We start from the raw sequence: 24,288 nt of genomic DNA, 5'->3' as shown, positions 1-24,288 counted from the left end.
AGTCACAGAGCTGCACTTTCAAGAAGCGCTACTGGGCGTGCCACAGCATCTCCTTATTTCTCTCTCCCATCAGTTATAATTTATAATGACATCACTGTACCTCAGATTACAGTGAGGGACATTTGCCTGGCCTTTCTTCTATTACTTGGCCCCTTATTTTAGGAGCACAGGTGGCTTCAGGAACACAAATATCCTTTCTCAAACATAAATGCCTGTCTATACTTTTGGTACAAATTTTAACACAAGCTTTTATTTATGGCTTCTCTCCTTATGTCATAATAAATATATTGAGATTATCAGACTTTAACAAATTTCATCAGAAATAAAAAATAGTATCTCCATATGATTTCCTCCCTCTGGTAAGCCAAGTTCATTTTGTGTAAAACACTTCTTCCCTTGTAAGTTTTAATTTAAATTGAAGAATTTTATTTTAATTTGACTCTCCAGTCCTATCACTAGTAAGTATCATGCAATTCTGGGACCCCAAAGAAAGCAATTGTAAATCAAGTTCTGTAGAACTTCTTTAGTTTGTATTTAAACTAACCATTTATCCAATTCCACAATGAAATCAGTGTTATAATTTTCTTAACATTCAACTTAAAACATTAGACAGAATAATCTGAATGGGGGAAAAAATCATTATCAAATGCTAAAAATGTAAACATGAAGGAAGTAAACATGAAAACAAATCTCTTTTTAAAAATTCATTTAATTACAAGAAAATTAGCCAGAAAATTGCACAGTTCCAAACAAATCCTCTGTAGAAACACAAGGGCTCATTCACCATCATCTTTTTGTATTTATCTCTCAAATAACATTCCATCTATTGAACCCAGCCTATACTGGCAAAATTAGAATACATAGATATTTTTACTGTTTAATATTCCATAAACAGAATTGGTTTTTGTCCTGAAGTTATGATGGTGTCTGTCATTTTGCTTCAGAGAAAACTCTAAAATTGTTCCCTTATGAGTATTTCAATCAGCCACTCTCAAAATCCAACGAAAAAACAAAAACAAAACAAAACAAAAAACGCTGTTGTTTCACTAAAAGATACCTGTCTTCCACTTCATTTTACCAGCCTAAGCACAAATTCGGAGAAAAGCTTCTTAAGTCCTGCAGTTTCAAATTCCTTTTGTAACTCATCCAACGATGAATACTCTTTGACTTCAAATGCCAGAAACCTGCATTATACAAGAGAAACTCATGAATATGCCTAAATTTGTCAGAGTATAATTATCGATTCAGTTGCTTTTCCATCTGCAATAGTACTAAATTATACCTTTTGTGTTCTGTCTGTACTTTTGTTTCAAACAGTACACTAATCATTTTCTCTTTGCATTTCTTTCCACTTGAGTCCACATCTACTTTGCAGGTTTTCTGAAGAATCAGGTACTCCTAAATGATAAATCAGTACGTTAAATACATATCTTATTCTGAATCTCAAAGTCCTAGTTTGAAAGGAGCCATAAACCTACAGGCTTATTTCCACGCTTACAGAGTACTCACTTTCTGAATCAAGCAGTAAGAGAGTTACACAGTGTTTTCACATACTTTGAAGCATAACATTCTGGTGAATGCTGGAGTAAAGAAGGGTCTAATCGAACTACGTAGGCTTAAATCTAAACTAGATCTGATTCTGGGGTTAGTTATCTAGATCTTCTGTGCCTCAGTAACCTATTCCATAAAATGGTACTCATAACATCTACCTTATGGGGAAGTTGTGATAATTAAATGAGTTCATACATATAAAGCACTTAGACGAGTGCTTGGCACAATAGTGCTTAATATAGTACCAGCTACTGTCATTATTATCACTTCCTCAAGGTCGGAATGAAGTTAACAGGCACACAGTACCGAACATTCCAAATTGATGGCACCTATAAATATGTACCTGTAGTTCTCAATCCTGATATACAGTCTTATAAAAATTTAAGGGATATTTACATTAAATGACATTTTAGGGACAGCTAATAAAAAAGAAAGAACTCCTTAAAAAGTACTCTACATTACCAGAGGTCAAGCCATAGGATTAAATAAATAAATTAACTGATGGATCCAATCTGAGAAACAACATCTGCAAAACAGCTACACTTAGCCTAATATGCCCGAGCTGGCATAAAGAAAAATCTGAGCCTTTTGGGGATATATGAGCAAAGAAATTAATTTGTACTCATTTTGTCAGCCAGTATTTTATCCAAAAGGATCAAACTTTATAGATATACTGTAAATCACCTTAAAATTTGTGGTTCCGGGGCTTCCCTGGTGGCGCAGTGGTTAAGAATCTGCCTGCCAATGCAGGGGACACAGGTTCGAGCCCTGGTCCGGGAAGATCCCGCATGCCAAGAAGCAACTAAGCCCGTGTGCCACAACTACTGAGCCCGCGCGCCTAGAGCCCGCGGTCCGCAACAAGAGAAGCCATAGCAATGAGAAGCCCACACACCATAACAAAGAGCAGCCCCCGCTCACCGCAACTAGAGAAAGCCCACCCACAGCAACAAAGACCCAATGCAGCCAAAAATAAATTAATTAAATAAATTTTTAAAAATATATGTGGTTCCTTGGTCAGACCCCAACCCAGTATCTTTATTAAATCTGAAAATCTGTTGTACCTATACGCTATAACCCAGCACTACTCTGGTCAACTGAAGTTATTAACCAACAAGTTCTGGGATAAGAGCCCATCACAAAAAGCTAGGTAGTTATCCTACAAATCTTTAAGATGATAGGTTATGCAAGATAAATCTGTTTCAAATAAATTCCATTGTAATTATTCTTGACCCAACACACTTGAAAGCATAAAACCTATTAAGTGATTTGCAGCTCTTTTAAGATTTAAAATATAATAAGCAGCTTTCTTTGTCTGGTCCCACATAAAGCAGGTTAGATGAGTTTAGAATGAGAACTTGAAAACTCTGAAGAAGACGATTTTGAAAGCAGCTGCTGAGACAAGTCAGGTGGAAAGCAAAAGTTAGGGAGGAGGTGACAAGCTGACAGCCCTAATGATTCTACTTCCACTCACACTAAATCCTGGTTAGGAGGGAACAGCTCCTCTTTTCAGGTATAACAGATACCAAGTTCAAGCGTCAGAACATATCTTTAACTTCCAAAATGTTAAAATTTTTGCAGGCTACCCAAAAGTATACACCTTGCTGGGTGCCTAACTAAGGAAAGAACTACAAATACGCACAAACTTTTAGTGCAAATTTATAAAATTTAGGCTCAAAGCTGATTACAGAAACAAACACTCATGTACCACAGAGATTTTTTTAATAACCTATCACTTTCATTAAGTGGCATGATTTTTAAAACATAATCTTCTACTTATTCTTCAAGCTTTTCAAGTCTGTAGTTGTAATTAGAAGTTAAAGACAGTCTTTAAAAAGAAAGATCCATTAACATGGTAAGAGTGAAAGCAGAAACATCTTAATGATTAATCTGTCCCATTGTTATCAAACACACTTATAGACACACCATTTTAGCAGAAAATAGCCAAATTCATATTCAACATTAAAACTTTTTGGCACCTTGATGTTGTTTCTGTCTCCCTGCAGTAAAATCAGTATTACTTTACCCATGAACATCAGTCTTCCTGTCAGCCTTAAATCGGAAGCCCACTTCTCCACACTTTTGACATATTTGGTCTTTGCTCTCATATGATCTAAATGCAAAAGAGTCATCCACAATCCATCATCCACAGTCGTGCTTGCTGCAGAAGTGCACTTTTCACTGCCACCTCCAGCTTCTGGCCGCTTGAGGATGTGCCTGAGATTCTGCTGAATCCAGAGAACTAGCTCATGAACCATAGGTTCCGACAAAAGGGTCTCTGCTTGCTCCAGTAACTTCTCCTTCACAATCTCACACTCAGCCCTGGTCAGGTGTTCGGAGTTAACCACAATACCAGGCAGACACGACGGGTAATTAACCGGTAAATGGAACACCAATCGTAAGGGTATATCCGCATCCATAAATCCTTCGGCTCTTGTGAGAATTCTGAACACAGTCCCATCTGTCTCTGGAAAGCATCCAAAAATAATGATTAGCTGTACCTAATTCAATTTGAATGGAACACTAACAAGTTAAAATTTTTGTTTCAAGTGTCAATTTATTTTTCATGTGAAAACTAAGTTATTTTATGAAGAGATACATCACACTAAGAAAGCCATGATTTACAGATTACTTTCAGCCATACATATATATTCATAGAATCATGCTCACCAGCACCCAGGATTTCACTGGCATTTATAATTGCCATTATCCCATTTTTATTAAGGTTACCAGAAAGGTTTCTCATCATATGATTTTTTTCCTCCCCAGACTTAGTTGATAATTCAGAAATTCCTAATAACCTCATATGAACATTCAAAGAGACAGTATTGTGTATTTATAAAATCAGTGATTCGTTTAAAAGTTATACACTAAATCTGGTGAAAGTCATGTTGCAGTGAGTCTGATTCAAACTAAATACTGGATCCCGTGTGGTTGCAGGGGTACAGAGAAAACCATGACTGTGCATACACAGTAACTGCCTGGACCCGCTCTTTTTCACTTCAAATATATTCGTATCAGTGTAACATGAAGGCAGCGGGAGGAACTAAAATTGGGCAGACATCAGTTCAGCTGTTTCTGGCTCCATAAGGAGGAGGGGGAAAGGGGAAAGCGCACACAGGATACGAGATGAAACACTCTGCTCTCTTTCAGATTTGCTCCACTTCACCCCTCTGATGTGTTCCACACCACTTCACCCCACTTTTCAAAAGTTGTTAAAACGTCAGGCTGATTCATTCTGCAGGGGGCAGAAGCACACAGATCAGAAGAGCAGAGTAGAACCGAACTGGGTGCTGACGAGGCTCTTTGAAGCTAACTTGCCTCCGTCTACCCTACTTCTTTCTCCACAGCCCTTGTTTCATTCTCCTTCACAAGACAGGCAGTCAGATTGTTCTAATTTTCATACCTGGATCGCTGCTCAACACCCTCAACAATGGAAACCTGAGTGCATTCCCATTTTAAAGAACCTAACAGAACATTAAAATGGCTCTCTAGCCATCCAATTCCATTTATACAGAAGCTGTTGTTACAGACATGGATTCATATAGGACCAAACACATCCATTACACCAGGTTTTTCTTTAATAGAAGCTTCAGTATCAGCTGCAAAGCACTGCCGTTTTAGGACACCACCCCGAAACCCAGGCAGTAACCATTATAAAGATCATATTAGGGCTTCCCTGGTGGCGCAGGGGTTAAGAATCCGCCTGCCAATGCAGGGGACACGGGTTCGAGCCCTGGTCCGGGAAGGTCCCACATGCCGTGGAGCAACCAAGCCCGTGCGCCACAACTACTAAGCCTACGCTCTAGAGCTCGCAAGCCACAACTACTGAGCCCGTGTGCCACAACTACTGAAGCCCGCGTGCCTAGAGCCTGTGCTCTGCAACGAGAAGCCACCGCAATGAGAAACCCGTGCAGCGCAACGAAGAGTAGCCCCCGCTCGCCGCAACTAGAGACAGCCCGCGCGCAGCAACGAAGATCCAACGCAGCCAAAAATAAATAAATAAAATAAGTTTATTTAAAAAAAAGATCATATTAAAGTGATATAACTTAAATTTGTATTACATAAGTAAAATATATGCTGCATAAAGGAAGATTTTCCAAACAACTTAGTATATTCCTCTAAAATCCATCGCCAGTTTCTCAAAACCCTTCTTTCTTCTATCCTGTTACTTATCCTTTGTAAAAAATATTTTACTATTAAAGTAGGCTAGATGTCAGTTAGATCACTGCATTTCACTAGATAAAATGGGCATTATAAATAGACCTACAGACATGTGACCACTAGGCTAAATAAACCCTCCAGAAATCATCTAGAGGGTCCACTTTCCCTCTCAAGGGGGAGGTATAACTTTTAAAGCTCTTCATTCATCATTCAACAAACATTCACTGAGTACCTACTAGGCCCAAGGCACTGTTCTAGTCTGAGAGAAAACAACGGGTAAGACACAGATCCTGTCCTCTTAAGTCAATCCAGTTTCATAACATGAAAAAGTGGAGAGAGCCAAAGTGATCTTCCTCAACTTCTCTTCTACACCTAAAAATGTCTTTACTTGTAAACATACATACATATAATTTCTATAAACCTGTATTTTATATATTTTTTTATTTCCACGGAGATAACTCTCCATGGGAATAGCATTTTTTAATGTCTTCTGAACAAAGGGTGCCTCCCTGCTGACAACTTGACTACAGCCCCATGAAAATGATTTCAGACTTCTGACCTCCAGAACTGTAAGAGAATAAATACGTGTTGTTCTAAGACACCACATTCGTGGTTATTTGTCACGGCAGCCACAAGAAACTAACACAGTATCTGTGCTCACAAAGCAAGGTTTTCCCCGCAAGCAAGGCTCCCTTTCTGGTAAAAACCCTGAAACCTCGAGTGTTCTCCAATCTCTGCCATCTAAACAGCCATCTATTCCTCCCCAGGGCAGTGACCTAACTGACAGAAACAGGCAGTCCAGGGAGAAGGTCTTGAAAGCCTACTGAGCTAGCTCTTCACATCCTTACCAACTTTCATTCTTCTCTCTTAGTGATTTTCTGGCCCTAGTCAGCAAAGAGAAAAGTAATAGGAGAAAATCCTGACTTCCGCCTTAGAAAACCGTGAAATTATTAGTTATAAGCTTAGAAGGAAAATTCCTTTAATTTTATCAAGAATTGGAAAGGATTAACAACCTTCCTACTTGGTCTTCTCTTTGACTCCCTCCGTAGCTACACACACACACACACAGACACACACACACACACAGGAGCTGCAAGCTGAAATTACACAAAATGACGCTATCTCTGTAAGAAAATGAAAATCCCAACAACATACCCCATTCTGCTGATACTTAATGCAGGAATAAAATTACGTATTCTTTTAAAAACTCATTTTCTCCCTAAAACTCTAGAAGTATGTATATTACCCTTCCATTTCTCATCTGCCTTGGTTTGTACATGCAATTAAACGGGCTCTTTTTTGCCTCAGAATTTTTCATGTAATCACACGTACTGTCAGTCTGATTTTGGGGGTTTTTTTTTCCATTAAAAAAAGAAAACAAGGTTGTCCCTATCTACTTTAAGTTTATTAACAGCTTAGAAACAGGGTGATTAACAGAAAAATAATGGTGTTCTACATCTAATGCTAATCTCTGGCCTTCCCTGGCACCAAAAAACTCTAGTCATTAAGTTTAATTCACAAACTCATCATTCTCAATAAATATCTATGCCCTAGAAAATTTATGCCTGCCCTACAAATCTAAAATTTTCATGAGTTCCAAGACTATTTTCATCTATTCTAAAGATCCTACCAAAAGATGTAAGTTTTGCCTCTGGTTGAAGCTTGCATACATATTCCCTAGTTTGGGTTTTTTTGTTTTTTTTTAATAAGTCATTGTACCTTAAAATAAGTATATCAATTTCATAACTAAAATAGGTTAGTTTCAAACCTTATTCTTCCTTACAAGTACAGGAAGGAAATTATGCTCCTAACCACACTCCAAACAACAGAAATTCAAACGAGAGAAACTGAACTGAACCCCAAATTCCATACTGTCATTTTTAAGACTTCACTCTACTTCATAATCACACACAATAAAAATTCAATAAATGCTGTCCAATAACAGAAGATAGTGGAAAATGTAAACAAAATTTAAGAGGATGAGTTCTTCAAGATTCATTTAGAGGCCATTAAGAAATCATTTATATAACATATACAACTGAATTTCCCTATACTTGCTTTTTTTTTCCGTTTTTGCAGTTTTATATGTCCTCAGGGTTAAGACTTTGTTCAGAAAACCACTAAAAAGCCCCCAACACCCTCTCTTACCTCACTGCACAGGATTTTTTTCCTCTCGCTCCCAGGTGGCTCCCCACAAGTATACATCCACCAGTGCTTCTTTTTATGTTACAGCTGGAATTTTATACATGTTAAACGTGGTTACAGAAAAAAAAAATAAACTAAAAATAAGTGAAGCTAAAAGTGGCAATCCCATCCTTTAGACGTGAAGTTCAAGGCTGATTTGTTTTTAGAGACCTCAGTACTGACAATCAGCAGGACACAGGGCTGAGCAGATTTAGAGGGGTCAGTGGGTGACAGTCATGATTCATTTTGCAAGACGGCCCAATCCAATCTGAACATTAGTGTTAGCAGAATACAAAAAGCTACTCTGAAGCTACTGTGCGAACATATCACACCTCCCATTTTATAACTTCTTTATCTGTAAGATGATTTCCAGAAACACAACTCCACATATAATGAGCACTAATTATGGCAATATAATCTCTGTGACCTTCAATTACCTCATCAGGAAAATGAAGCTTTATAACAATACCAAATCCCATCTACCTCATAGGTACCTACACAGGCATGCACACACACTCCCCTTCAGAACTATTCTGAACGTAAGTGGGGTCATCCCCGTTTCTCTGCTCTGGGTGCTCTTCTTGCTCTCTTTTTCCTGGACAGGTGTCATCCTTGCTCTCCAAGAACTGTTTTCCTGATGCAATGGCCGCATCTCTGTTAAGGAGCATGACGCAATGCAAGAGTCCATATACTCTGGAGCCTGGTGGTTACTCAACCAGCCTGAGCATCTGTTACCTTCTTTATAAAATAAAGAATACCCCTCATCGGGCTTCCCTGGTGGCGCAGTGGTTGAGAGTCTGCCTGCCGATGCAGGGGACACGGGTCCGTGCCCCGGTCCGGGAAGATCCCACATGCCGCGGAGTGGCTGGGCCCATGAGCCATGGCCGCTGAGCCTACGTGTCCGGAGCCTGTGCTCCACAACGGGAGAGGCCACAGCAGTGAGAGGCCTGCGTACCGCAAAAAAAAAAAAAGAATACCCCTCATCAAGTAAGATGCATTTAAAGTATCAGGTCTGTGGTAGGTGACCCCATTAAACCTGGCACCCTGTCTGACTGCACTGCACTGGAAGAAGCAGAATACCCCTGGTTTGATCTGCCCACAGCCCTCCCTAGTGGACAGGAATAGGAGCTTATATAACTTGCACCCATCAGAGACAGTTACACCTGATGCCTCTTATGAGCTTTCTACAACCATCACAAAGAGGCCACAGTGTATGTAAGTTCCCTGAAATTCTCAGCACAAATTAGTCCAGCTAAAAGAATCCAACTATTCAAACTCTTCAATCTTATGACCTTCATAGATGACCCTAGGGTTGGCAGCCTGAGCCTGCCTGGGCTATCTCGTACCAGAAGTGCAATCCTACCCAATGTCAACCTGATTCCAGTGGCAACAAGGAGCAGCTTATTTGAGGGGAAGGCCAGGAAGGGACTGATGGTGCTCAGAATGTTCTTATATCCTCCAACCCAAGCTGACAGTGACCATGACAGTGGTAGCCAGCAGCCCACTGTATATTTACTGAGGTCTATTAAAGAAGTCCTTACCTTACCCTTGATTCCCAGTTGTGAACATCAAACGTCCCAATTTCAATCACTGAATTGTTCTATTCTCCAATGAACCCTTCAGCAACAAAATGTCCTAAGTTGTTACACTGAATTCTTTTATAATTCAATTACTTATTGATGTCAGAACACTGAATTAAATTAATTAGGAGGCATGGCTTGAAAGTCATGCTCAATTTAACAGCAGATAAAGGGTCCACAGTGCTCTTCATATTAAGAAATTGCTCTTTCTTTCTTTCTATGCTTACTTTTTTGGGTTTTCTCTGACCTGTCAGCAGTGTCGTATGCTCAACCATACTCATGACCCAGACCACCACCACTCCATCCTCTTTCAGGTGTAATGGAAAATCATAGGTTCATTTTCCCAGGATATTCCTAGTTGAGCCATAATAAAGGAATTTAAGAAAACTGATGATCTCTTCAAACAGCCTGCCTCAAGCAGAAGTAATTATCAATAAAGAGAGCCATAGAGACAGCAAAGTAAGATGACGAAGAATAACAAATGCTATCCAATCAGAAGAGAGGTGACGAGAAAACACCTCTCCAAAACTTACTCACCTTTCAAATCCATATGAAAGGTGAGTAAATCCTTTCATATGGATTTTAAACAATTGTTTCAGAAAGCTACAAGACAGGCTAGGCACTGAAAAGAAAGCGGCTTCATTACATGAAGTGGTTCACAGCGCCCAGAACATAACAGTGCTCAATGAACGTATAGACACGGGTGATCAAGAAAGAATAAATGAAAAGGAGCCAACTCCTGCTCTGTAGGTGAATAACACACCACGTAGATACCAGGAATGGATCCTAACCCTTGATGGCTTTCTCACAACATTCAGAACATTTTAGACTACCTTCTTAAAGGTCAACCAATTTATGGTCAAAAGGACAATTTTAATAGTAGCTGAAACATAACAGAAGTTTAAATCTTATGCCAAAAAATTCACAGAATGTATTTGAAAGCTAAGTGAAAACTGAAAATTATGTGCATCACTGCACTTTTTCATAAACTGAAGTTTTGGTTTTTACTTAATAGAAGCCATAGACAGGCAGAGAATAAGTTTGCACTATCATGAAAATATAGCCAAAAGAACCGTTCTAGACTGTAAGCTCCTAGAGGCCCTGAGCAGTCAGCGTCTTTGAAATCCTGTCAGCGCTTCCGGGGACTCAATAAATGAGTTGAATGATTAATGCGCCCCCAAGAGCCTGTAATTGGCAACCACCTTTCAGCCGACTAGAAAAAGCAGAAGAAAAGCAATCAAACTAAGAGTCCTGACTGAGCACTGGTCGAATTCAAAAATTCATTTAACAAACATTTACTGCATACCTACCACGTGCCTGGCACTGTCGTAGGTTCCTGGAGTTTTGTGATTACAAAACGTACAGGGTTCCTGCCCTCCTGCAACTTGAGACAACCAAATACCCATATAGTTAAACTGTGGTGGGTGCCCTGAAGGACATAATGCATGGTGCTTACAAAGCACGTAGTTCAATTTGGGGAAGCTGGATTTAAACTAGGGGTGTCAGGAGAAACCTCTTTTCAAGGTCAGATCTGACGGGTAAGTACAGGACGGCCAGGGAAAGCGTGGTGGGGGACGCCTTCCAGGAGGGCGCGGCTGGCTCGTAGCGCTCAGCGAGTTGAGGAGTGAGACAGGCGAGTTAGAGGGTGCAACGGCAGAGTGGGGACGGGGGGTAGCGGCGGATGGAGGGGGAAGGGCGAGTGCGGGTGCGACGGGAGAGTGGAGGGTGGGACGGACGAGTGGGTGGAGCGGCGCGGGAAGCAGGAACCGGTCCACGGGCCGCACGAGCCTGAGCATTATGCTCTCCGTTCACTGCAGAGGAGCGAGCAGGGGCGCGATACTATTCACGTTTTGGGGGTCGCCGCACTCTCCCGCCTGCTTCCACACACGCCCAGTCCCGGGGCGTGTCGTTCCGTCATTCAACTACCCCGGCCCCCAAGTGTGGGCCCGGGGCGGGGAGCCCAGCCTTGGTGGTGGGGAGCAGAGGGCGCCCAGTCCGTCTGGCGCGGGGGTAGTCACCTGAGCAACTCAGCACTTCCCATTCGCCGGGCCCGCAGAAAATCGCACCCAGGGCCGAGAGCTCCTCCCGCACCAGCTCCGCCATGGCCGCGCCGCTCGGCTGGCTCAACACCTCCCCTTCCGCCGCCGCCGCCGCCGCCCCCGCCGGCCCCGAGCAGCGCTGCAGGGCTGCCACCGGGGGGCGCCCCGCGTCTCCGCAGCGCGCGGCGGGCGTGAGGCCCAAGAAGCCCCGCCCACAAGCTCCAGCTCACTTACCCCAGACACGAGGCACCGCGCACTCACGGGGGGTTTCTGTTAGAGGGGGATGGCCCCGTGGTATCTGCCAGAGGTCACCGTGCAGCTCACCCGCTGCTTTCCTGACAGAGGGAGGCCTCCCAGCAAAGCCCGAAATTCTCTAACTTTAGCTCGGGCTTTGAACACTAGCCCTTCCCGCCCATACTTGGCCTTGAACTTGGAGGTTAAGAGGAGAAAACAAGCAGCGAAGTGACCGGAAGAGGTGACCGGAAGAGGTTAGCCCCTGTCTGGCTCAGAATTGAACTAGGTGCTGGGGGTACTGCAGTTAACAGAACAGACGAGATTCTTCGCCCTCCTGGAGGCACTAGCGACCCAGGCGGTCTGGGACACCCGGAAAACGTCCGGGGTAGGAGCAACCTCCAGATGCTGAGAGGCAACTGGAGCTCGGGCTCTGGACCAGAACCAGGTTTCTGGGACGTCCTTCTCCTAACAACGGTTGCAGAAGGGGAGGGTTGGACCTACCACCTCTGGCATTCTAAGGATGTGACTGGGGTGACCCAGAACCTTTGGGGGAACTATGCACCCGGGTGCTGGGAGCAACGACATAATTTCCCATTTGTCTCCCGCCTTCACAGGGGACAGACCTGCTGAAATCGTCCAGGAGAACTCCTGGGCCTTTAGGGGTACAAAAAGTATGAAAATGTAGCAAACGCTAGCTTTTCAGTATTACTTATTTTGTGATATTTGATGCATACAAAGCAATGTGATTCTTGAAGTTTAATAATGAAATGCTCATCCTTGAACTCAGCACTTAAATTTAAGATTGTTTGCAGTTCCAATAGGGTAACAGAATTATCAATCCATTCTGTTTCACTTTGATTTCGTGAACAAGGTTACAGTGATTGTGTGTGATAGTTCTGTCAGTCAGCATGTTTGGCTTGTCCTTTTGTTTGTCAGGTAACAATTTAAAATTTTGCAGCCTCAGATAGTAGCTGGTCTAGCTCATGGAGGTCCCACAATTTTTTGTTTGTATCCGAGATAACATTTTCTGAGATAAATAAGGGATGTAGATGGCTACACAGTGACTCCTGACATTGACCTATAGAAGTCAGGAAAACGGGGCTGATTTGAAGACTGGATTCATGTTACCATCATCAGCATCATTCCCACTGTTACTAAAAAGAGATTTTAAAAAGGAAAAGATACTGGCTTCCGAGAACAGAAAGGAAATCCAACAAGATAAACTGCAGGAGAAATGCTTCTCAGAGGATGCCATGGGATTTCAGTGACCCCCAAGCAATTAAGAGCACTGCTGTGTACATAACTGGAAAGACAAAGGTTTATTTAAACGCATAATTGTCTCTGATGTGGCCAATTTTTGTTTAATAATAATAATAACTCCTTTGAGTTATTTCCAAAATAGCAGTTCAGTAGGTTCATAATTAGCTGCTAAAGAGTTTGGTGAACAAAAGAATAAATTTTTAATTTAAAATATCATTAAATTCTTTTTGATTTTAGCTTGAAGTCCAATGTTAGTATTAAAAGTGGTAGGGGGCTTCCCTGGTGGCGCAGTGGTTGAGAGTCTGCCTGCCGATGCAGGGGACACGGGTTCGTGCCCCGGTCCGGGAAGATCCCACATGCCGCAGAGCGGCTAGGCCCGTGAGCCATGGCCGCTGAGCCTGCGCATCCGGAGCCTGTGCTCCGCAACGGGAGAGGCCACAACAGTGAGAGGCCCACGTACCACAAAAAAGAATCCTCTCTAGGGGCTTCCCTGGTGGCGCAGTGGTTGAGAGTCCGCCTGCCGATGCAGGGGACACGGGTTCGTGCCCCGGTCTGGGAGGATCCCACATGCCGCGGAGCGGCTGGGCCCGTGAGCCATGGCCGCTGAGCCTGCGCGTCCGGAGCCTGTCCTCCGCAACGGGAGAGGCCACAACAGTGAGAGGCCCGCGTAACGCATTAAAAAAAAAAAAAAAAAAAAAAAAAAAAAAAGTGGTAGGAAAGGGCTTCCCTGGTGGCGCAGTGGTTGAGAGTCCGCCTGCTGATGCCGGGGACACGGGTTCATGCCCCGGTCTGGGAAGATCCCACATGCCGCGGAGCGGCTGGGCCCGTGAGCCATGCGTGTCCGGAGCCTGTGCTCCGCAACGGGAGAGGCCACAGCAGTGAGAGGCCTGCGTACTGCAAAAAAAAAAAAAAAAAGTGGTAGGAAAATATTAATTTAGTTGTTTGACTTATTTATTAAAGATTGACCAAAAATCAAGTAGTTCATATCTTATTTTTAATTTCCCAATTTCAGTATAAGTGGTATGAGTGAAATAATGTGAACAGTAAGACTACAGCCGTCAGAAATATTTGGAGGCAGTCCCTAAAGCCTGCTGTCAGCAAGGTGATGTAAGAGTACATCAATCTATTTAAAATTTTCTTGTCAGTAGGTTTCTTCTTTGCTCTTCCTTTCTTCATTGATTTCTTAACCTGCTTCTCATACTCCATTTAGTATGTTTAAATAAAAAAGAAGTCGATATGAATGTCTTTTAAATTGATACTATCTTAAGGCCCTGAAGTCCCATAAATAAGTTACTACTCTCTGACATTTGGAAGTAATCAACACAGAGAAAGCATAATGTCAGCTTGATATTTCTCACACTATGAAAATATCAGCTACATGTCAAATATCTAAAGCCTAGCTTAAAGCAATAAGTTTTCTTGTATTCATAAGCTGCTGAAAATTCTAAATATCTAAATGTGCTATGATGTCTAGACATGTGGATGAATGTCTGGTTAGAACATTTCTCTTTCTCTCTCCACTCGCCTGCCCCCAGTAGTGTATGGTTTCCTAGAACAATATTATTTATACATGCAACTTTTCTAAATAGTTGCTTTCCCAAGACCATACAAAGGAGTAGCTTTAAATCTCTCACCTCCAGTTAAAACCACTTGCCCAAGAGATAGTTATTTTAACTTTTCTAGGAAAACGTTTCTACTCACTTTCTCATGTGTAGTACGTAGACTTAAATACTCAACTCTGTCTGCAATTTTAAGTCAAACCTTGTAGAATTGGGCATAGAAATGAGAACACACAATTTTAAGAGTATTAAGAGAGGTTAAGTGTTAGTATCATGTCAAAAAAGCTGAGAATCCTAATTCTGGAGTGGGGGTGTGATAAGAAAAGTGATCATATTAAGACCATGAGGCAAGTAAAAATGCCTTCAAGAACCACTAAGAGGGCTTCCCTGGTGGCACAGTGGTTAAGAATCCACCTCCCCGTGCAGGGGACATGGGTTCGAGCCCTGGTCCAGGAAGATCCCACATGCTGCAGAGCAACTAAGCCCGTGCACCACAACTACTGAGCCTGTGCTCTAGAGCCAGTGAGCCACAACTACTGAGCCCGTGCACCACAATTACTGAAGCCTGGGTGCTTATAGCCCGTCGTCTGCAACAAAAGAAGCCACCGCAATGAAAGCCCGTGAACCACAACGAAGAGTAGCCCCCCGCTCGCCGCAACTAGAGAAAGCCCACACGCAGCAACGAAGACCAAACGCAGCCAAAAATAAATAAATAAATAAATTGGGGGGGGGAGGAAACCACTACGAGTAGGGGACTTCCCTGGTGGTCCAGTGGTTGAGAATCTGCCTTCCAGTGCAGGGGACGTGGGTCCGATCCCTGGTTGAAGAGCTGAGATCCCACATGCCGTGGGGCAACTAAGCCCACGTGCCGCAAGTACTGAGCCTGCGTGCTCTGGAGCCCATGCGCCACAGCTAGAAAGAAGCCCCTGCGCCACAACAAAAAGCCCCGCAACGAAAAGATCCCGCATGCCACAACTAAGACCCGACACAGCCAAAAATAAATAAATAAATAAGAACCACTAAGAGTAAAGAACAAGAAAGGCATTAAATGCCCATTTGCCAAATGAACCTGAACTCCAATAAGCTGTGTGCTACTGGTTTCGTCTAAAGGCTTTCTGTATTTACTCACTTCATAAGTGCTCTTGGGCGCTCGTTGACTGTTGGTAGGCTCGACAAGCTGTTTTAAGATACAGAGAGGAAAGCAGCAAGCCTTTGCTCTCTTCAGTCTTTGGTAAACCAGACAAGTAAACCCAACGTGCAGCAATTGCAAGTTCTTTCAGCATGCTGAGGCTACAAGCATTTCCACATTCCCTGACTGGTGTGACGCTCACTACCACGGTAGAGGTGAAAGCGAAGGGGTGCTGCGTGACATGTAACTCTTACAACTTCCCAGAGGAGAAATATGTCTGTAATGCTCAGGAGCACAGTAGGTTTCCAAAAGGACAAAAAGTCAGTGGTGTTGACTCGTCATAGTTATTTGTGTTCCGTTACCGTGTGCGAGTCACAAATTTATTTTTCACCCAGATAACAAAATAAAAGCAAGTAAAATGTGTAAGAATTTGATACTGACACTGTAATCATACCCTTTTGTGGAAAGATCTGCCTCCACCTTGTCCAAGTAATCTGTACTCCCTCCAAAAACTTGGTCACATTCTGCCTGGGAGAAACATGCTTGATTCTCACACATGAGTGATACCAAAACAGTTTCAGCTTGCTTTGTGGGAAAACATCCACATGGCCCAGGTTCACTGACATAAAAGTTCAATGCCTTATCAATGTTATAAAAACAAGTCTTCAGTATCATTAGGGATTTAGACTTTGTCTAATGCCCAATAGTTAATTTTGATTACTACTGTAAGTGTATCCTTTTTATTCATTGTATTTTGCCAGTGCATATTACTAGTTTAGCGAGTTTTTATTATCTGGGGATATGGGGGTGGGTGGTCCGTGGGGCTGGGGACTGTGTGAATTTTATAAAAAATCTTTTTCTCCAAACTCGTAAAGGGACTATAAATGAGTAAATGCTGCCTTTTTGGCAAAATAGATTCTCAGTGGTTGACAATTAAAAGGGAGTATATCAAAAAATCAAAACTGTGACTGGGAAAATTAGACCTGGATCTCCTTAAAGAAAAAAGAGTGGGGGCCCCATAAGCAGAAGATGTATTAGCTGCAGAGAGAGGGAGGGGAAAAGAGAGAGAGAAAGGGAGAAAAGAAGGAAGGGGGAGGGGCAAAGAGGAGAACTAGGAAGATGAACGCTTTAGAAGGTTATGTGAAAAGGATGATTTTTATGAAGTGAAGGAAACCATGAGTTAGGAATTCGACTTTATTTCTAGAAGAAGATTGATTTATCAGCTTTTTACACATAGAGAGACCTGAAACTTTATTCAGTAATAATACAAGGCCTGAGGTTTGCTTCAAAATAACATAGGAAGGGGCTCCCTGGTGGCGCAGTGGTTAAGAATCTCCCTGCTAATGCAGGGGACACGGGTTCGAGCCCTGGTCCAGGAAGATCCCACATGCCGCGGAGCAACTAAGCCCATGCGCCACAACTACTGAGCCTGTGCTCTAGAGCCCGCGAGCCACAACTACTGTGCCCGCACGCCACAACTACGGAAGCCCGCATGCCTAGACCCTGTGCTCCGCAACAAGAGAAGCCACCGCAATGAGAAGCCCACACACCACAACGAAGAGTAGCCCCCGCTCACCGCAACTAGAGAAAGCCTGCGCGCAGCAACAAAGACCCAATGCGGCCAAGAATAAATAAATAAAATAAAATAAAATAATAACATAGGAAGGGGGAAGAAGCTGGGGAATGGATGGAGCTGACTTGACCGTAGGTAAATAATTGGTGAGGCAGAGTTGTGGGTACAGGATTTGGCATTTTATTCTATTTTTGTATATTTTATACTCTCTATAATAAAAGTTAATTTTTAAAATGTGATTGGTAGATAATATATCAAGATACTTGAAATTTGCACAGTACTCAATTAAGGAAAAAAGGACAGAAATAAAAGGGATAAGTAGGAGCGAAGGGAAAAGAAGAAAAGAACTGGAGCTAAGTAGAGAGAACAGAGTTGGTGAAGGACATTAAGAGAGAAGATAACAGGTTCTAAAGTGATATGTTCAACAAATGCATGACTTCAGAATTTGTTCAGGTGAGAGAAGCACAGAACCTAAAACTTCGGTGTCTTTCACAAGATACAAGTGGTTTTCTCTTAGACCTTCAAATAGAGGGAGGCAGGCAGAGCTGCTGGGCCCCTCAGTGTAAGGCTCCAAACTCCTCTTTTCTTTGGATTGACTTAAGTTTAATGTTTTTAAATTTTTATTGGAGTATATTTGATTTACAATGTTGTGTTAGTTTGAGGTGTACAGCAAAGTGAATCAGTCATACATGTACATATATCCACTCTTGTTTTAGATTCTTTTCCCATTTGGCCATTACAGAGTATTGAGTAGAGTTCCCTGTGCTATACAGTAGGCCCTTGTTAGTGATCTATTTTATATATAGTAGTGTGTATACGTCAGTCCCAATCTCCCAACTTATCCCTCCCCCCGCCCATCCCCTGGTAACCATAAGTTTGTTTTCTACATCTGTGACTCCTGTTTTGTAAATAAGTTCATTTGTCCAAACTCTTCTTCTGTGGCTCTGCTCCCCACAGCTGGGACCCCCTCAGTCATGCCATGGTCTGGGGTGGCCACTGGGGCCCCAACCACCAAGTCTACATGTGGTCAGGAGAATGGGGCTGAGACACACACCACTGGCTGAAATTTAGTCCCATGAGTGCTCCCAGCTAAAAGGGGGGCCAGGAGATGTCATTTTTATTCTTGGAGGCCATGTACCCAGCTAAAGGTGGAGGAAGAAATGAAGTATTCTTGTTATTATTTCTTTCTTATTTTGGAGAGAGGGAAAACAGCACTGGGAGACAGCTGGCAGTCCCCGCATGAAGTCAAGTTTTGACCAAGAGGTGAAGTAGTCACATACCATAATTCTGTAGAGCTCACCCTTTCCCTGTCCCTCGACCCCCACCTTTACTCCTTGTCTCACTGTCCCATTCTATTTTTCCCACAACATTTACCATTACCTGAAATCTTGTTTATTTGCTGACAAGCATCTCATGGTTGCCCCAGAGAGAGCAGGATCGGCCTCCCGCCAGTACCACCAAATTGGTTCAGATGTCCAGAGTGACGAGGACACACAGGCCCCAAAAGGGTCTGAGAGGGTCTGTTACTCACAAACTGAGATTTTCTGGGAAGAACAGGGCCTGAATGAAGGCAAGGGCCAGTGGCTCTGGGGTTCATCTGGTTAAGGGCAGGGCCGGGCTGGAGCTCTCCTCGGCACCACAGGGGTTTCTGTGGTCTGAAGGAGAGAGGGAGTGCCCAGACTTTCTTACCCACTTTCCCAGAGGCGAGACAGAGGGGAAAGGTGGCGGGGGGTGGGGGGGTGCTTGAAAGCTGTGGGCAGTCTAACATCAAAAACAGAGTCAGGCATGTCTACTGTCTATCTCCACTAGCATTCTAACTCCCACGAAGCCAGGAGCCCTATCACCTCCGTATCCTCCATGTCTAAAACAGCACCTGGCAAATCAGGAACGCACTAAACATATATTTTAATACAAATAAACTCATTGCAAAGTTTATAAACTCTTTATAACAATTGCGTATTCAACTGGATCACGCAGTGCCTACTATATGCTAGTGACTCCGTGAGGCCTCATGCATTCAAGGCTAAATAAGACACATCACTGCCCTCCAGGAGCTCCAAATCCAGTCTAGGAGACATCAACTTTTCCTGGGGTGGGATGATGAGTGTCCTGCCAGGTGAACGGAAGGCCATCAGAGGAGGCCCAGGAAAAGCCTGGTTTGGCTATTGTGTTAGAGGTTCCCCATCACAGGGCCAGGGGAGGAGGAAAACTACAGGGAAAGATGGCTGGAGAGAGATCTCCGCTTTCATTCTTAATAAGCATTTATTGAGCGCCTCACTATGTGCCGAGTATTACACTGGGTCCTGGTGAAACTGTGGTTGCAGTGAAGTGAGGGAGACAGGTCTTAAAAGACCACACATTTGGCAATGGGCAGCCTGTTGAAATCATGGAGTAGATGAGATTGCCTGCCCACATCTCAAGAATTTCACAATGAAGGTGATGTTATTTCCCAGCAGTTGGAAAAGAGAAACACTGGTTTGCCAGTTTCTAACACAATCTGCGTCAGAACAATAGTTGCTTTGTGGTAGTGTCTATGTATTTCCCCGTTGTTTTCATTTATTTGTTTTACTCTGTGTTTAGTGAGGAGAAAAATCAAGCCGAGAAAACAGAAAAAAGTTTCCTTTGTGGCACTATTAGCACTTGGAAAGGTCTCTGTCTCTTGTCTCTGTCTCTCTCCTTTGGAATATAAAAGCTATCTGAGAATAAAACACTGGGCTAGAATACTTTGTCTATTGTTGTTTCAGATAAAATCCTGCTATATATATTGGGATCATATCACCAACTACTTTGTCCTTAGCTCCAGTTCTCCTTTTTCATAAGATATTTTCCCACATCTTTGCCTGGTGAATTCTTATTCATTCTTCATGTCTGAATCCCACCCATCCTTCTGAGTCTGAGTTGAAGACCCCTCCTCTATTTCCCCTCCACCTATCATATTTACACACCTGTCAGGCTGTATTATAGTTGCTAATGCATCTACGGTCCTGGTAGGGTATGACTTTCATGAGAGGAGAGGATGTCTCTCTTCCATCTTTGAAAGTATCTCCGACTCTTAGCACAGTGACTGACATACAAAAGGAACTCAATATTTGTAGAATAAATCAAAAATGAGTGAATGCATGGTCATAGTGTCAAAGTAAATAGACTGTGCTTTGTTCTTCGTGTTACCTCTACTCTGATTCCCACCAGTTTTTTTCACCTTTGAATATGTTGATACACATCAACATCAAGCAAGCAGATTACTACCCATGTCTTTACTTGAATCACATTCAGAGGAATGAAGAAAGCATGAATGGGCAAAGGAAAGAGTGGATTACTCCTAACGAAGCCCCACAGTTTCATACAGGGGAGTGAAAAGGGAGATGAAGTATATTGTCACATTTACAGTAACTTTTAACCTGTGAGTAATAGTAGTCCACAGTTACCATTTTGCTTGACTATATTATGAACAAAGAAGAAATGAATTTTAAAGTAATTATTACAGCTAATACACAATACTAAGTCAGGAAGTCATGTGGTAGGTAAATCTATATAGTGTCTATGTCCCAAACTGAAATGGGACACCACATGGTACATGATCCAGTCTGGCTAGAAATATATCATATTCCCACCTGAATGTGTGACTGGGGTATAAATTTTATTTATTATTCAGGTTAATACTCATCATTTTAAGCCTCAGTTTTTTTGTTTTTTGTTTTTTTTGTTTTTTGCGGTCCACGGGCCTCTCACTGTTGTGGCCTCTCCCATTGCGGAGCACAGGCTCCGGACGCGCAGGCTCAGCGGCTATGGCTCACGGGCCCAGCCGCTCCGCGGCATGTGGGATCTTCCTGGACCGGGGCGTGAACCCGTGTCCCCTGCATCGGCAGGCGGACTCTCAACCACTGCACCACCAGGGAAGCCCAATACTCATCATTTTAAAAATAAAAATGTCACTTGACAACAGGGTATTATATATAACAATGCAGCTGTAGTAATTAATTCGAAGTTATGGGACTCAGATTTTCCACTGTGTAACTCATGATCATTTAAAAAGATTCTTTTCTTTTCTTTTCTCTTTTCTTTTTCTGATACTTCAATATGTTGTTGACCCATGATTTAAGTTAAAAGATAGATTATGTTGAAGGGACGGGGGATTGATGGGAGAGAGGCCCAGGGAAATTTTTGTCACGATAGAAACATTCTATTTCTTGATTGGGGTGGTAGTTGCATGAGTTTATGCCATTTAACCATACCTTTAAGAACTGTGCATTTTATTTTATGTACAATATATCTCAATTTTTTAAAAAGAGTATTGGTGGGAACAGAAAGTTTATAATACTTTTATAAGATTTCTTCATTTTTCTGAATTTGACCTGAGTATGCCCTCGACTTGAAAGCTGAAGGGAATTATTCTTGAAATATTGAAACCTTGCTGCTGCTTGATTTTTATGTATAACAACAAATCTTGGCAAGAAAAAGCTGCAGGTTTCAAGTATCTTCAAGTGGCACCAACTTGTCTCTCTGTGAGTAGGATGTTAATACAAGTGAAGAAAACCATCCCTTCACTCAGGGCAAGTTGTTTTTAGCCTAAAAGCTCAGCCTACCATTGTCTGTTGATGTAAAAAAAAAAAAAAATGACCGATACAAGTATACCTCATTTTATACAAACTAAAGAGCAATTATTCAAATATTATTAATGCACTAGATGAGCTCACTATTACAAATAATTTTATGATGACTTTTCTGCTAGGTGAGGAATGTGTAATGACATAGACCATCTACCATTTGTACATCAATTCTTAGATGCACATATTGTTTTACATTTTAACATCTCTGGAATTGAAAAGCTTTATACCATGGATGGCACCTTCTATTGGCCATTGGCCAGGCAGCAGAGAAGACTGATGTGGCTTGCACGTGCATTAATTTGGTTGTTTCCCTTGATGACTTGATTTCTGGTGAGATCATGAAAATAGCAGCATCAAAATTTGCAGAATGGCAGAATGGGTATCAGCAACTTGGAAAAAGTTCTAGAATTCTAGCATTAGTGGAGCATCTTTTTTTTTTTTTTTAAGAAATACTGTCTCACTGATGCTTTCGTTGGAACAAAGGATGACATATGTGGAAAAAACAGACACCAATGCCTCCAAGTTGATATATGATTCACAGTCGACAGACACAGAATGTGAAGTTGTTTTAGGACTACTTTAGTTATTTTGGTTATATCTTCCTGTTTATGTGTGCACAAGAGTGATATTTGATAATGTACATCTACATAAGTCTAAAAAAGCTTTTTCAAGAAGTGTAAAATAGAAACTTCAAGTGATAAGAAAGTGAGCCATAGTACAATTGGCAGCATATTTTGTTTTGCTTTATTTTGCAGTGGTACATAAAATAATGACCCATCTTACAACTGATGGCATCTTAGAATCTATTAAAGCTGATCTTTGCACTTTTTGCATGCTTGCTTTTCAGCCAGGGGGATGATAGAAGAGCAGGCAAGAAAGACTTGTCATCAAATAATATCTTAAATTTATAATAATAACAATACTTTGTACTGAGTGGCTACTATGGGCAGCTGCTATGCGAAGTGCCTATGTATATCATTACATGTAATTCTCCCCAAAAAGCCTGAGAGAGAGTTGTTACTGAGCAGACCTTTATCCCTTCTGAGCCATTAAATAACGTGTCCAAGTTAAGTTTGCAAAACCGAATCTGAACCTAGTTTTGAATGACCCCCAAAGCTCTTGATCTTTGTATAGTAGATTCTCCCCCTGCCTCTCCCCCCACCCCATCATCACCGTAAGTTCAGAGTGAAAGCTTACAGAAGGTGGAGAGAGAGAGCGATGAGAATCCGGGCGTCATTCAGTTTCTGTTCAGGTTGTTCTTGAAGACAGCTTCATCCTTGATCTGGTGATACAGTTCTTCCTTCAATTATGTGCACAAAATACAAAATATGATGACTTTTTTCCCAAAGTGATGCCCTTAAAAAAGCACATTAAGGGAATTTCCTGGTGGTCCAATGGTTAGGACTCGGAGCTTTCACTGCCAGGAAAAAACATATTAATAAGTGATTTGCAATTGTTAAAAAATATTTGTGTATTCAATCTCAGACAATCAGTACAATTTTACAAATCAAAAATTAAACTCTTTAGTCAAAATGGTGACTTGGAAAAACAAAACATGAAATGTGATTGGAAAATTATATTATTAAATATTTCTTCCAAAAGCACTAAGTATTTTTTTTCCAGCAAAAGTGGAAGTGATTCAATAAAGTAACTTCAAGTTACATATAATGTATTTGAGGAGATACTCCTCAATGTTATTCTTATTTACTGGTGTCATGTAATTCCCTGGAGCAGCTATTTCCTAACTCAGTTCAACTATGGTTTGGAATTTTTTATCACTTTCTATGATATTTAACTTTCTTATACTCAAGAAATTATTCAGGGGCATAATTTCTCTCATTTATCAGTACTTTGGATAGCATTTTAATAAAAGAAATCAAGGAAAGAACAAACCTACCTTTACTAAATACTAAATCTACACAGCCTTAAATGTTCACGGCAACAGATGGGGGTCCACAGAACCACACACTGGGAAGGGCTGTACCAACCTGGCTTGCTGACTCAGCCATCGCAAGTACACGTTCTGTAAGAGGCAAGATTGCCTTTCAAATTCCCCAACCCCAGATCTCCAAGCATCACAGCATCTTAATTATTCACATGTAGAGAGGCCCAGATACTGTGCTAGTCCCAACAGTACCTAAGTAAATGACTGTGAGGGCCAGGAGGAAGCAGGCTCTCTGTGCAGTTCACAAGCAGCTAGCAGCAGTGATCATCGAAATGTTAAACACTAATGCAGCTTGGGCTCTGACCAATCTAACGAACATTAGGCATAAAGATCTATACTGGCTGCAGCAGTGCACCCTGCCTGAGTGTCAGCCCCAGGAATAGTAGCTTGAGTGACTAGTGCAGCTTTATAGGTTACAAACATATTTTGAAATACATTATGTCACTTAATCCTAAAAAATTATGTT

The 24,288-nt window shown here is 42.0% G+C and overlaps 1 protein-coding gene across 6 annotated transcripts; it reads right to left on the bottom strand.

The window, feature by feature from the left end:
- Positions 1-513: 513 nt before the first annotated feature.
- RWDD3 (RWD domain containing 3) lies at positions 514-11,650 on the bottom strand. 6 transcript variants are annotated; one of them, XM_032605581.1, is made up of 5 exons: positions 10,787-10,822; positions 7,861-7,944; positions 3,528-4,015; positions 1,283-1,398; positions 700-1,184 (listed from the first exon to the last, which is right to left on the bottom strand). In XM_032605581.1, the coding sequence occupies exons 3-5, from the start codon at positions 3,966-3,968 to the stop codon at positions 1,070-1,072; spliced, it is 672 nt and encodes a 223-aa protein (XP_032461472.1). In that variant the 5' UTR covers positions 3,969-4,015; positions 7,861-7,944; positions 10,787-10,822; the 3' UTR covers positions 700-1,069. The 6 variants fall into 6 exon arrangements, with proteins under 6 accessions (XP_032461445.1, XP_032461489.1, XP_032461472.1 ...); XM_032605554.1 differs by lacking the exons at positions 7,861-7,944; positions 10,787-10,822 and adding an exon at positions 11,495-11,605 and having other exon boundaries at positions 514-1,184; XM_032605598.1 differs by lacking the exons at positions 7,861-7,944; positions 10,787-10,822 and adding an exon at positions 11,495-11,650 and having other exon boundaries at positions 694-1,184; positions 3,575-4,015.
- Positions 11,651-24,288: the final 12,638 nt, after the last annotated feature.

The sequence above is a fragment of the Phocoena sinus genome, chromosome 1 (assembly GCF_008692025.1).
Source record: "Phocoena sinus isolate mPhoSin1 chromosome 1, mPhoSin1.pri, whole genome shotgun sequence".
Taxonomy (NCBI): domain Eukaryota; kingdom Metazoa; phylum Chordata; class Mammalia; order Artiodactyla; family Phocoenidae; genus Phocoena; species Phocoena sinus.
The sequence above is the reverse complement of the archived record's forward strand: the minus strand, read 5'-3'. Positions and strand labels throughout refer to the sequence as shown.